Raw genomic sequence first — 15,219 nt, 5'->3', positions numbered from 1 at the left:
CCTGCTGTGAATCCACTTGCTCCTCCAGGGGCCACTGACATTAATGAAGGGACTTGCCTATTTTTATTACACAATAACACTTAACAATTTTTGAAGGATTAAAAAAATTATTTGATATGGCACTACTGAAGGTTCAAATACTCAGTATAAACTCACAAATACACACAAAACTAACACTGCAACAGTCTGTAGAAAGATGTATTTAAATAGCTAGAGACCGTGAAAAGCTGCTAGTTCCAGTAGTTTTTTCTTAATTTCAATTAAAGATAATAACTAGTCGGGTAGTGGTGGCGAATGCCTTTAATCCCCCCCACTTAGGAGGCAGAGGCAGGTGGATTTCTGAGTTCAAGGCCAGCCTGGTCTACAGAGTGAGTTCCAGGACAGCCAGGGAACTGTCTATCACAGAGAAACTCTGTCTCAAAAAACCACCAAAAAAAAAAAAAAAACCCCAAAATTTAAAAAAGATAACTATATAAATGACTAAAACTTTGTTAATAATTTCACAACACAATTTTTACAAATATTTTTAAAGGTTTCTGTGGTTAGAGAACAGTTTTAATGTATAGCATGTTAAACCTGTATGATTACAAAGACAATCCTCACGTTAAAGCCATGAAGACCATGCCAAAATTCATCCACTCTGTACCATTCTCTGGGCCCCAGCCTGATGCAAGGCACCAAGGAACTTTACATTGACAGAGGCCTGATGAGCAGTTTCCTGAAACATTTGATAATTGCAAGTAGCTCAATTTGAAGCCACAACCTCTAACACTGATGCTAAAGCTGTAGCTTTACCAGCAATGCCTGACGTCAGTCTTGGATACGGAGAGCATGTTAAACGCTAGAAATTGAATTCAAAGACTAATGTTTAAAAGCATGATCTTGCAGTTTAGTATCTAGCAGCTTTCCAAGTTATTGAGTCTGGAACTAAGGAATCAATAGAAGGAGTATTAGGTTGGCCCTTGGGTACCACAAAAGGCAATTTCCGCAAGGAGCAAGCATCCTGTGTTAACACTAATGTCAGAGTGCAGCGCAGGTCAGGAATATAGCCAGAGCAAAGGGAGGGAGGGAGGAAGAAGCAGAGAGGACACACCACCATGTGTGAAGGACCCTCAACCACAAGTGACCTTCTGTGCCTGTGCCATCCTTAGGAGTCAGTAGTGTGGTACCAAAAAAGGCTGATCTCAAGAGGAAGGAATCATCCAACACGTCACTGGGATGGGAATAAAGACCTGGCTGAAGAGGGCCAGAAGGCTCTCTCAAGTTGAGCCACACATCCAAGGCTGCTGGTCCTGAGAGGGTATGAAAGGAGTGAAGAGACCCTCGTTCCCACCGCCTTCCCTCCCTTCCTCCCTCTGTCCCTCCCCCCCCCCCGCCCTCCCCTCCCGTGCTGTATACAGCTGCTAACAGTAGTAGTAGACCAGTGTACTTGCTCCTCTCACCCAGACCTTGAAGCTGGAGGAAGCGCCCAGCTCAGTTCACGACACACTAGTTCTGAGGCATCTAAAGATGGCAGGAAGGTTTCAGTAGACACTGAGACGTCTAAGTAGAAGGTGCAATTTGTTTTCCACATATACATATACATACACACACATATGTATCAGAACAAGATAAAGATTAAGTGTCTGGAGTGCACCTTGGTGACTGGGGTGGGGAGAGAGGGTGAAGGGGGAGGAGAGCAAGAGTGATCGGAAATTGTCTTCTCTCACAGAGAACTGCAAAAAGACAGGATAAGTCACTTAAAGATGTCAGAGCAGAATGAAAAGAATGCCTACGATGGTCACAAGCCAGACCCTACCAAAGGATGAACCTTGTTTCAGCTTTCTGAGAGTAGTGACAAGCTCCTCCCTTCCCAGCAAGCCCTGGGGCTGAGGGATCTCCTCCAGACTCGACGGAAACTTCCCTCAAGATGCAGTTGCTTCTGCCAACAGCTGGACCCCTCCGTCGCTGAGAGGCCACGGAGTCTTGTGGTTTCCAGCTCCCAGGATCTTCCTTTAACTGACTGGCTTTAAACTGCTTCAGCAACACGCTCTGCTGCTGATCCCAGGCAGATAAAAACACATTCTGAAACTCAAAAGGGACTCGGTGTACAGCCCAGTGGTAGAGTGCAGGCTGGGGTTCTATGCTCAGCATGGGACAAATTATCACCAGCAAAGACCCTTCCACACAGAGTGTCCCTGGCCAGGCAGGGTTTGTTATTTCTATAATTCTTTTTAAAGCTAAAATAACAACATTATTCATTCCTTAGCAATCCTTAAAAAGTTTTCAGATCCTATCCTACTGTGCTCCAAAAAGGCTTATCAAAGAGATGTGTACTGGGGAGCCAGCCGGCTTCCCAGCCTTCACTCAAGCAAGGGCTGAACCTGCTCTGGTTTGCTCCCTCTCATCCCGAATCTCCCAAAGCAATCTTTCTTCTTTGGCAAAGTAGATTGCTGCTGATATCTGAGAACACCCAGGGGAAAAGGAGGGATGGGGAAGAGAGAAGGAAGAGAGTTTTCAAATAGTGCTTTCCTGGCTCGCAACCAAATACAATTACAGAGCATCCACAGAAGATGAAGTCAAGAGAACACAAACAAAATCGTCACCAAGGCCAATTACACTGACAGCTTCCTCAACTGGAGTATGAGGTAACGGGCAAGCCCCTCTGGAGGCCTCATGGTCCAGAATCAGCCATGTCCTGGTCAGGCCCAGCCCAGGCAGCCTTGGCAGTGTATCTCAGTGACCCATGGCTGTACCAATCATGCTTTCTCATAAAGCAGACTGTTTTGTGGTCAAGATTATTTCTCTAGTCTCAAGTTGTTATAGTAGTAGCTGCTCCAGGACATCAAGGCAGAAACACATGATTTGCTGAACTGATGAAGGCAGTTCAACTGACTTCAAGTCCATATGTCATTAAAAGTGGGTCTCCTGGTGCAGTTCATTAAGTTATTTTTTAAAAAAGCTATCGAAAGGCATAAAGAGATACTAACAACTTCATAATTAAGATTAATGATAATAGCATTAAAACAGAAGGGAACCCTAAGGCTGGGCTGTACCCCAGAGCATGAATGAATACTCACATGAATTACTAGACAGATAAACAAGAGGCAAATCTGCACAGAAAGAATTCCAAACAACTTATGATGATGTTTCGTAATTCTATGCAATAAATCTGCATATGAAAAGAGGCGGTAAGGAGAGCTCACAGCGGGGGAACCCTGACAGACAGCAAGCCCAAGCCAGAATCAGAAGAGAAAGGAACACTGCCCACAGTGACAGGGTGGCAAGACATCTTGTCTTTGTGGCCTTCCTCCTGACTCCCCATGAGAAAAATTACCAGACAAACTGAAATTCAAGGACACTTTACAAAATACCTAACCCCCTCAAAAAAGGTCATCAGAACTGAGGAACCAACTCTCAGACAAATTGAAAAACAACCATGCCCAAGAAGACATGACAGTTAGAACTGTACGTGGGATCCTGGAGCCCAGAGCCCAGGGGTCCAAGACCATCAAGAGAAGCAGCGGGGCCTTAGCAGGTGAGTAACCTCGGAATGTGCTGGGTTAAAACACGATATAAGTATCCATGCACTGATGCAAGTGGCTGCACAACAGAGGAGCTGACTTCCCACCCAGAACTCAGGCTGCAGATGCCTCAGCCCTGCAAAGAAACACTAACAACATCCAAAAACAGTCCAGAACTCGGGTAATAGGAAAAGACCAGTGTTGGCTTCGCGGTGATAAATGTACCAGCATACTAGAAAATGTTAGCAGTGACAACAGGGCATCATCCTGAGTGACGGTTATGCAAGCCCCCTCTCTGTATCGCTGTGCCTTTATTACAAATCTTCATCTATTCTAAAGCAAGTCTCTGAGCATTTGGGTCTCGGCTTTGGTTTTATAAGATGTGGTCCCACGTAGTTCAGGAAGGCCTCACACTGAGAATGTAGCCAAGGATACCCTTGAACTCCTGATCCTCCTGTTTCTGCCTCCCAAGTGCTCCGGTTATAGGCAAATGCTACCATGTCTGATCCAAACATTTACTTTTAAAGTCACGAGATAGTAAACTGGTGTGAGGGAGTTTTTAAAAAAAAAAAAACAACCAAACAATGACAATTTTGCAGTAGCTCGTCAATGAGCAGTCCATACCTGGGTCAGTGACTAATTTACCCATCACGTAACACTGCACTGAGGTAATTCTTACAACTCCAGAATCTGCATTCCTAGAAATGGACACAAAGAAGACCCTCTAAAGGAGCCTTCACCTATGTCAGAATAGAATCCAGGAAGGAAGGAAGGAAGGAAGGAAGGAAGGAAGGAAGGAAGGAAGGAAGGAAGGAAGGAAGGAAGGAAGGCAGGCAACAGGTTAAAAGCAAATAGGCTGGAGACAAAATAACAGCAGTCCTGGACCGACTGCTACCAGCAGCATGAGGTACAGTGAGGCTGTACCTCAACAGCAAACCACGGCTACGGAGGCTCAAGGCTGACAATTGGGGAAGGGTGTTTCTGAGGGAACAGAGGGTTGTAAATCTGTGATGCTTGTACAACTGGGAACAGGCTACAACTAGAGTGAACAGTATAGTACATGAATTATAGCTCGAAAAAGTCACCGCCAAGAAGGGTGTGCAGCAACCATTCTTTCTGGGTTAGTCTTTGCTTCGCTTTAAGACAGAGGCTTCTCTCTAAGTAGCCTGGCTGGCCTTGAACTCAGAGACTGGCTCGCCTCTCGTTCCCAAGTGCTATTAGGCAGCATTTTTTTTTTAAATGAAATAAATGAACTAGAAAACAGATTTGATCTCAATGTGAGTAAATTACTCCATTCATGGAAAGAAGAGAAAAAGAAGACAAAAAACCGGAATAAAATGTAAGCACTAAAGGTCAAAGTGTTTATGGAAACTTTAATTCACTCTTTATAAGCAAAGATACAGACCACATACATGTTATACATGCACATACTGACATAGACACACATGTACCATCTAATGCCTGTAAGTTGGTAGAAAACTGACAACGGGGCTTGTAAAATGGCTCAGCAGGTAAAACCGTCACTTTTATTCACAACACCCAGAGTTCAGTCCCCAAGCCTCACACGGTGGGAGAGAACACTCTCTCTCAAGTTGCCCTCTAACCTCCTCGTACATGCCATGGTGATGGGCACATGCTGTCTGTCTGTCTGTCTGTCTGTCTGTCTGACACACCCAGTCAGAGAATTAATAAATGCGACTTGAAAAAAGAAAACTGACAGAAAGAAACTGCCCTGAACTATGTGTGATGGTGCACATGTCTGTCCCCAGCACCCAGAGAGCAGAGACTTCTGAAGTTCAAGGCCAGCTACAGAGCAAGTTCTAGACTGCCCAGGCTACATGAGATCCTGTCTCCAATCATAGGGAAAAAATGCTATTTCTAATTAAGAAGAAAAAGATAGTGTATGTAATGCACAAGGCCCATGGTTTGATCTCCAACAATACACCAAACTAAATAAATAAATAAAAATTAAAAACAAAACAAACTGGCAGGAAAAAGAATTTAATTCAGGTTTGTTTTTTAGGTTTTTTTTTTTTTTTTTTTTTTTTTTTTGAGACAGGGCTTCTCTGTGTAGCCCTGGCTGTCCTAGAACTAGCTCTGTAGACCAGGCTGGCCCCAAACTCAAGAGATCCTCCTACCTCTGCCTCCCAAGTGCTGGGATTAAAGGTGTGCACCAGCACCACCACCACCACCACCAGGCTACTAATTCAGCATACTTGTTACTGACTGCCACACTACACACAAGACAATACAGGTCGTGGCTGGTGTGTTATGTTCAGCACTGGGCACAGAGTGTGACCCCAACAGATGTTTCTGAACAAGAGGGAAAGCCTAGGTATACCACAGGAAGGCAAGGCTGGGGGCAGTAAACAAGACAGCACTGCCAACAGGTTTCTGCATCATTTTAAAGCAAAATCAGGTTAACGACTAAAGAATGTAGACTACACAGAGGGCAAAGAGAAAGGAAGCCTGGAGACAGTATTAAGCACATATACAGACATATGGAGACTTGACATGTCTGGCCCGCAATGGCCTGCCCTTGCCCTTGCTCTCCTTACCTCTGTTCTTGAGAAGGCTCCTCCAAATCCTCTTCAGAATCACCCTGTAGTAAGAGAGCATCCATTAACAGCCGTTTCAAAGAAACACAATCACCAACAGTGGAGTGATAGCTGCAGGGAATGCCTACAAGTGACTGGTGTAATAGTCGACAGCTTTAGGGCGACGCTGCGGTGCTGGGGCTGCCGAGATGGGTCAGTAGTCTAAAGTGCTTGCTCATAGTGAATCTGAGGCTAGCAAGACTGCATAGTGAGACCCTGTCTCCAAAAATAAGTAAATACATGGTAATTTAATTAAAAAAAAAAAAAGAAAGGGCATTGTTTAGCTCAGAATTCTATTAAAGAATATGTGTTAAGCTTTGACATCAATAAAAAGGCTGCTAATTTTGTAAATTAAGTAAACACCAGCTTAAAAGCTCTTCCATGTATGTCAGAAGGAAAAAGCAACTGAAACATCAGCAGGGTAGACACAGGACAAAGCCAAGGCCAGCTCAGCGCCCACAGTGCCCAGACCAGGTAAGGCCCAGGTGGCATTCCCCTTCCTGATGTTTCCAGGCTCCTGACTCTCCAGCTTCTCATCTCTCGCCCCCTCCTCCTGGTGCAGCTGACCCTCTGGCCTCTCCTCTTATCTCTTCCCAGGGTCATCTGCACTACAACTTCAGCGTGTCGGAGTCTAAAGGGATGGCTCAGTGGTTAAGAGTCATAACTGTTCTTCCAGAGGATCTGGGGTTTAGTTCCTAGCGCCCATATGACGTAGCTCATAACCACCAATAACATCTGGCTTCCCTGTCCATCGGACAACCACATACATACGTAAATAAGAATAACTAAAGCGTTTCAAACCCGCACTTTATCACGTTAACCCACACTGAGACTACAAGGCTAAGACTGCTTCTGCCACCCCATCTCTCAACCACACTGCAGACATCCCAATGCCCTCCCTCCAAGGGCAAATCTCCAGCCTCAGAGGCAAGCCTTGCTCTACCCCACAGCAGGCCAGCAGCCAGTCTCAGCAGGGTCCCTGCAGGCATGGCACACTGCTAACAGCTTGGTCTTACTTCCAAACACCAGGCCCTACACTGTTCTCAAGCGCCACTCCCCAGGGAACACAGGTGTCACAAGCCTGGAGAGAAGCTTCTGACCTCTTTCAAGCCAGCCCCACTTTTGCTGAGGGCACGCACCACCACAATGCTTGACCCCTAGGTAAACCCTCCAACAGGAAATTCAGATCTGTCCACTCTGCTCACTGGCCCACCAGACAAACCCCAGGCCTTCGCTGTCAGAACATCCAGGGCTTTCTGCTGTGCCGTGTTACTCCATCCTGCAAGCACCAATACAATACCCATCTCCCTCCACGTCACTCCTTACCCCTCCCCCCCAGCATATGCCTTTTCAGTGTCCCTCCGTGCTCAGTACTTGAGGGTGATCCAAAGGCTGAGGCAAAAGGGTGGAGAGTTTCCAGCCCAAATTGGGCTGACAGTGGGACCCTGTCTCACAAAACAAAATGCCTCCAAGAGCTCAGCGGTGTCCAGAGCTATACTCTGAACACTTTCAGGGAGGGTCTGCCCAGCTCAGCACTGGCCCTGACACACCCATACCCTCCCTCTCAACCAGCAGGCTCCGGTTGCCATTAAAATGTCTCAGTAGAAACTGAACTACTTTGTCTACCGGGTAATACTTCAGGGTAGGGCCCCTTCTGGCCTGAGGCCTTAAGTGACCCCTCTGGGAGACACTGGCCCTTCTCTCCATTCTTAAACACTAGAAGGCGGCCCTAGGCTTCACCAGCTTCATCTGTTTAACAAAACCAAACTCCCAACAGCAAACCCTCCCTGTTCCTCCTACCCGCCCCATGCCCCAGGGCCCTTGCACTGGCTACAGCAATCCCAGGCTGGCTCAAGGATCTCTAGAGTTCAAGGGCAGGCTCAAGGATCTTTCAAAGCAGCATACAGAGCCCTTTTCACTCAGAGGACTGGGGTCACAGTGGCAGGTGTTCTGGTTTCCAGTAACACCAGCTGTACCTGAAACAGAGCCTGGCCAGCAGGCTCAGTGCAACCCAGCTGTCTCTGAGATGCTAAGAGCTCTCAGGCTTTCCCACAACTTCTAAGCAACTTTCTCTGGACCAAAATAAAACGTGAAGTTACTTCCCTCTAGCACAGACTCTTTATCACCACCAAAGTACTTGTCAGAGGATACAGAAACATAAGATCACAGCCAAAAGTGGCAGCCCTGGGGCTAAACACATGCCGAGTTCTAATCCCCCCCACTACTTTCTTACTGCAGCAGCTGACTTACCTGCAGCATGCCTCATTGTCTTTCAGGTATAAACCAGGCAAAACACTCCACACTCTTTAGGGTATGGATATAGAGTGAAAACTGCACGGTACTTAAATGATGCAGACAGTTCTCAACCCAAGTTAGTCATTATTTTTCAATATTGACAAAAAAGAGATTAAGCCAAAAATAAACCTCTATGACAGAAAGCTTTCCAAATACTAGTTAATGATTCACTGACCAGATTTGCAGGTATTGCATAGCACTGTGCCTGGGATTAGAAACAAACAAACAAACAAGCACAAGTTCACTGTACCGTTCTGGTTTAACCTTCCGCCAATTTCTATTATCCATAACCTCAGACTTAAGAGCGGAGGAAATCAACAAGACATGGTACTTTTAAAGACAAAGTTTCCTTCTTCATCCCTAAGTCAGTAACGTTCAACTGTGCTATTCCAATGCTTGGTGTTTGCTCAATGACTATACAGGTGCTGGAGCCCCAAGCCAAGCTGGCCCACCCAGCCCACCAAGGCCCCATGTATCTTCATCTCTGCTCTTGGGAAGTCATGAGCGAGTCCAAGCAGACTTGTGGCGTTCACAATTACAGGACAGCGGACGGACGCTTAGGCATTCCATCTGCCATCTTTAGGACTTGAGTAACTTCATGGATAAAAAAACATAGGGCCAGATGTGACAACCTCCTCTCCTCCAAAGGCATCATGGGTGCCTATTAAATGCCAACTACATAGGGAATATTGTGGCCACAGCAGAACTCTCAAACCTCAGCAGAGACAAGGCACACATGGTTATTGAAACGCTACAGGAAATTCAGAAAGGAGATGACGGCCACAGCATAGCAATCTAAGACTCAGAAAGGATCGGGCCATGAAGTGCTGGCAAGCCAGAGTCAACATCCATGGTTCACACCACAGACAACACCCTGGGCTCAGCAGGCCCAGCACCAGCCTGGAGGAGAGTCCCAAGAGGAGTGACAAGAGAAAGAGACAGACTGCTAGAGACCCCCAAAGACCATAGCAGGTCAAGGGAATATCACCATATATACATGGATCAGTGAGGTGTGCAAAGTTTGGTATCTTAGACAATCGCAACTACCACTGTACAGAGCCATATTGGGGCAGTCTTGCACTTGGTCAGAGTTTGACTTTGGTCAAGGTTAACTTCTCCCAGTTAGCCAGGATCCTGCTCCACCTAGGGTGGAGTGCACGTAGTAAAGGTTAAGTTCATTGTTCTTCCTGGTATAGGGATTCCTGAATTAAACAGGTGACCCACCCAGCTGCCGGAGCAGTCAAGACGAAGACCTCCAAGAGAAGCTAGACAACTTCCACCGGAACTCAGCCTGGAGTCTGGGGGGAGGGTTTGCCCAAACTGTTAAAAGGTCCGGCGCCATTAAAGTTTACGGCTTTGATCAGTGAACATTGACTTAGCCGTACGTTCTTTTCGCCGCTCTTCCCTATGACCCCAAAATTCTCTCAACAGGTAACCCAGTTTACATGTAGCTGCTGGCGGCTACATAGTGGCGCCCAACGTGGGGCGACCTGGCACGAGAGAATTTCTTGAGGTAGCCCTATCCAGCGAAGCTTCGCGGAAAAGGTGAAAATTAATGGTGTCCGCACGGTAAGCAACATAGAGGGCAAAACTAGCGCTAGTGAATTCGTGTCTATGGTTGTGAGTGCAAGGAATGGATACAGTTTTTCAAGCATACTGCGTGGACCCAGCGCAGGACTGCTTGGGTTGATAAGATAGGGAAATATGGGGAAGGAATTTGGTAGGCATTTGCCCAAAGCTCGTAAGAGCTGATTTCGGCGAAAAGAAAGGGGTTTTTAAAAATAGGCATATGTCCACAGCTTCTAAGAGCTGTTTAAAGAGGAAAATGGATGCAATTGCTTAACAAGCATGCTTAACTTTCTGTGTATCTTTCCGTGTTTGTCCCGGTGCACCGACTGTCTATGTGTATGTTTATGTCCTCTCTGTGTCTTTGTGTGAATGACTGTTTCATGTTAAAAAGAAAAAATTGGTAAAGATTACATCTGCTGGTAACCTCTTGAGCTAGCCACAGTTTGTGTGGGGATTGATTCAAAGCCACGCTGCAGCAGCGTAGCTCACTCACCCAAGACAGAAACATGGCTGGGGAAAAAGCCGCTCTTAAAAGCCCAGAAACCTCGAGATTTGGGAAGACTTTGGTTTGGCTTGTGAAATTCATGTAGTCGCTTTATACTTGTTTTTAATTGGTTTTAATGATATAAGGCTTTACATTTCTTGACTAAAGAGTTATAAATTAATTGGTTATTATGTAAAAGGTATAGTGTTATTAAGAAAAGGTTAGTTTAAAACTGGTGATTCAGTGTTAGAGCTATCTTAACTAACTACACGTGGCCTAACGCCACTCATGCTTTGTTCTTGTTTATAATTGGATTTAAAGGTATATTTTGCATGTCTTGACTATAGAGTATTGGCTTAAGTCACTGCACATGATTTAAAAGGTATAATGTTATTAACAAAAGTTAGGTTAAGGCTGGTAGTTTAGGGTAGTCGCCATTTTGAACACGTGGCATGATGGTTAAGGCTGGTAGTTTAGGGTAGTCGCCATTTTGAACACGTGGCATGACGATTAAGGCTGGTAGTTTAGGGTAGTCGCCATTTTGAACACCACGTGGCATGACGCAATCCAGGAAATACAGGCCTTTGGGACGCTCCTAAATTGGCATGGTGTTTCATGTGAATCTTGGCCTGGAGATTAGACTTAATGAAGATTAAGATTTAAAATATTGTCTCTTTAATAAGTTACACTGTTATACACTTGAACATAAGAACTGGCATACAAACCTTGTGCTGTAAATATGTGTTTGCCATTGATTTTAAAGAAAATAGATTGTTTAAAATTGAGATTTGCTTCCAAAATTACAATTGTGCTCTAATATTGCAAGAAAACATTGAGTTACAATAAAAATCAGTGTGTCATTGGCTACAGTTTTCAGTTTGCAGGCTCGTAATTAACATTTTGTAATTAAGATAATTTTGAGAGTGATACAGCTATGGGTTTTAGAGGCCCATTGCCTCTTTTCCACAAGTTTATAGGCTACAATGGTAGGAGCAAAATTTAACCCTCCAAGATTAAAAAGGAGATCTCAGTGGAAATGTATTTGATATCAAGTAGGTTCCTTTGACCATGAAATTACAGGTTTCTTTTGTTTAATCCTCAAAATGTCCTTGCAGGACAGATAGTTTGGGTCTGGTCTTAGATAAAAGGCTCAGATTAGAAGATATTTACATTTGAGGAATCTCATACCAGTCCTTGCCAAGGACTCAAGGTGGATCCTAGGGCAGATAAAAAAATTTACATTTGAGTTAATGCAAAGCTTAGAGCTGCCTCAGGGGAAGCTAGTGAGGAAGTTTTGAGAAATTGTTTCTGCCTTACAGGCCCCACCTAGGGAGTGTTTGGCTTTAAAAAAAAAAAAAAAAAGGTTTTTGACTTATCCAGGTGTGGGTTAAAATGCAGTTCAAATCTATGAAAGGTCAAGGAGGCTATAAAAGCATTAACATTTGGCCTGTCTACTCCCTACAAAATTATTGTAAATTTAAAGGGTTGGTTTTTTACTTTACATTCTGATAATTATAAAAACATTTGCTTCTAATTTTAAAGAAACAACAAAGCAATTTCATTAGAAAGTTTTTGCCTCAAGGAATGGCTAACAGCCTTATGTCCTGTGAGAAAAAAATGTTTGTCTCTCTTTCAATACTAGAAGTTAAGATCTTAAAATTTTCAGTGTATAATGTTCATAGAATGTTTGTTACAGGCCCTTGCTCCTATAGACTTTTAGAATTTTTAGGTAAATGGCTTTCAAAAGTTGTTAGGATATATTAATTGGCTTTATCTTATATTTACCTCATTTTAAGCTTGCCACAGAAGGTCTTAAACCTCTGTTTTCAAGGTAGGAAACATTTGTTCCTTGCTTCAAGCAACAATCAAATTTATTATTAATGGTTGGTCTATTACATGGTAAGCATTTTTAGGCAAAATTAATAATTGTTATCCAAAAGATAATTTGTACTATCAGATCACATGTTTATTCCTTTAAGTTTCTCCCTGCTTCAACACAGATACCTGAATTGGGTGCTATAGCAGCTATTTTTAAGATGTTAAAGGTCAAGCTTTTAATAATAGTAGATATACATAGCTCATGGTTTATAATTGCTTAAGATTGGTCCATTTTTAATACTGCTAATTCTTAATTTCTACAGTTTATACAAATGTGATTCAAATTTCTAAGAACAAAGGATATGTTCTCTAAATGACTGTCCTTTAGGTATTTGAAATAATTTTATATTTTGTGCACATCAAATTATAAAGATTTGTTCTTGATGTCCTCAATTTCTACCTCTACCACGTAATGGTGTTAATCCTAGAGGACTTAGTTATTATAGATAAATGATATTCATATTTCTAATTTAAAAGATTAAAAAAATATGTACATGTGACTAATGATTCATTTTTAGGCTGTCTAGTTGCAACTGCTCTAACAGAAAAAGCAACTATATTTTATATAATTACATAGTTATTGCCTATGTTATGGTTTATACTTTGTGTTCCAACTTAAATTAATAAAACAATATCTTCTTGGAAGAAAGAAGAGAGGGGAAATTGTGTCCCTGTGCATATAATTTAAATTATGCTTACATGTTTTTAAGAAAAAAAAAAAAATTTTAAAATTTGGATGCCAAGAAACTCCTTGCTAAATGTATATGACATCTTGTAATTAGACATATTGATGTCTAGGTGAAATGAAGGAATTCACTTACTAACATATGCCATGATCCTGATTTAATATTGGGGGAGAAGGCATGTCCTCTGTTTTTTCCACAGAATGCTGCAGAAGATATGCTGACTGTGTGCTTGCTGAATGCCCAGACCATGGTAACATAAGAGCTATATTGGGTATATGTTCTTGACTTACCTCAATTGTTAAATGTCCCAGGTTAGATAAATTGCCTAGCTTCAAGCTTTTAGACTTTGTGGGACAGAACATGGAGACTGTTATGCTAGCTTAGGAAAAATTAATTAGAAGAGTTAAAATGACTCTTCTCCTTATTGTGCTCAGCTGACTCAACCATAGACTGGTCTAGAAATAATTCCAATTTTGAAGATTCCAATTTTGAAGATGGCTAACAATCTTCAGCCAGCTGTGTTAATTTAACATATAGTCTCCACTTTTCCTGAGAAGTAACAGCTTAATTCTTGATTCACAAGGCTACCTCTCCCACCTCAGAGGCCAAGCTTTGGATCCTTAAAGTTGTTAATTTACAACTGAATTGGATACTTCTGGGACAAGTTAATCCTATTCCACCTTTAACTCTTGACCTTGTCTGTTAAGCAGACTGGCTGTCTCCACCCAGGCTCACCTGGATGGAGAGATTACATGTCTGTTAAAGACACTTGCAGACCCCCCTGGCTTCAAAACTTACACAAGTGGATCTCCAAAGAGGGAGCCACATAGAACTCAGATCTATGTGTGTTTGTTTTTGAACAAACATGGGTACCAGCGAGACGTGCGAGGCAAAGCACTGCATGGGGAGGTGAATTTCTGCTTCTGAGTCCCCAGGAAGTACACCTAATTGCATAGGGGTTAACGTCGAGAGGCTGTCCTTAAAATAATAAGGGAGCCTATTACCCCTCCTCTGAAAAAGACGTTATACAATATTTAAGAGGAATTACGGTCAATGCTTCCCCTCCTGGTTAAGGCCCGCCTTCTTATGAAGGATATTTATCCACTTGTTTTCTACCTCCTCGTGTTCAAATTAATAAAAAAAGGGAGGACATGTACAGAGCCATATTGGGGCAGTCTTGCACTTGGTCAGAGTTTGACTTTGGTCAAGGTTAACTTCTCCCAGTTAGCCAGGATCCTGCTCCACCTAGGGTGGAGTGCACGTAGTAAAGGTTAAGTTCATTGTTCTTCCTGGTATAGGGATTCCTGAATTAAACAGGTGACCCACCCAGCTGCCGGAGCAGTCAAGACGAAGACCTCCAAGAGAAGCTAGACAACTTCCACCGGAACTCAGCCTGGAGTCTGGGGGGAGGGTTTGCCCAAACTGTTAAAAGGTCCGGCGCCATTAAAGTTTACGGCTTTGATCAGTGAACATTGACTTAGCCGTACGTTCTTTTCGCCGCTCTTCCCTATGACCCCAAAATTCTCTCAACAGGTAACCCAGTTTACATGTAGCTGCTGGCGGCTACATACCACTAGCTAATGAAAAGGCCTGTGTGGTTTCTGAACCACACCGCTTTGGATTCAGGATGCTGGATAATGGGGGGTGGGAGGGGGAGGGAAGGGTTAGATCTGTAACTCTAACAATAAAGTCAAATGGGTTCTTCTTTCCTCTCATTATGACTGATAAACAATTTTTTGTATTACTATACCAAGTAATTTCCTAACAGGAGACTACATAACAAAAATATATAAATAGAGCTGGAGGATATAATTCAATGCTACCAGTTGCCTGGCATGCGTAAGGCTGAGGCCCATCCTTAGGACATTAAGAAACACACATACACACACACACACACACAAATAACATCAGTATCAGCTTAACCACAGAGCCCATCACACAGAGTTATCTGCCCTGGTGCAGCCCCTTCAGCAAGGGAAAGTGTTTGTTTTCCATGACCAAGCTTATGAGTTGGCAGAGAAACCACCAAGATGACAAGCACCCTGAGGCTCCTCTGAAATTAGTATGACAAATACCCCACTCAGTCGGTGAGAAAACTCGTTACAAAACAGAGGTGTGCTGGGCCCAGATAGAGCCCAGCGACTAGACCACATGCCTAGCACATGCAAGGCCCTGGGCTCAACCTCCAACAACAAAAGGGTGACTTA

At 43.6% G+C, this 15,219-nt stretch overlaps 1 protein-coding gene across 2 annotated transcripts in view; it reads right to left on the bottom strand.

The window, feature by feature from the left end:
- Positions 1 to 15,219, bottom strand: part of Tmem131l (transmembrane 131 like) — a 152,954-nt gene that overhangs the window by 134,089 nt on the left and 3,646 nt on the right. For both annotated transcript variants that reach the window (XM_052180286.1, XM_052180285.1), the window contains exon 3: positions 6,062 to 6,105. In XM_052180286.1, coding sequence (XP_052036246.1) covers positions 6,062 to 6,105 — 44 coding nt within the window. The remainder of the gene's footprint in view (positions 1 to 6,061; positions 6,106 to 15,219) is intronic.

Source organism: Apodemus sylvaticus, chromosome 4 (assembly GCF_947179515.1).
Source record: "Apodemus sylvaticus chromosome 4, mApoSyl1.1, whole genome shotgun sequence".
NCBI classification, from domain to species: domain Eukaryota; kingdom Metazoa; phylum Chordata; class Mammalia; order Rodentia; family Muridae; genus Apodemus; species Apodemus sylvaticus.
The sequence above is the reverse complement of the archived record's forward strand: the minus strand, read 5'-3'. Positions and strand labels throughout refer to the sequence as shown.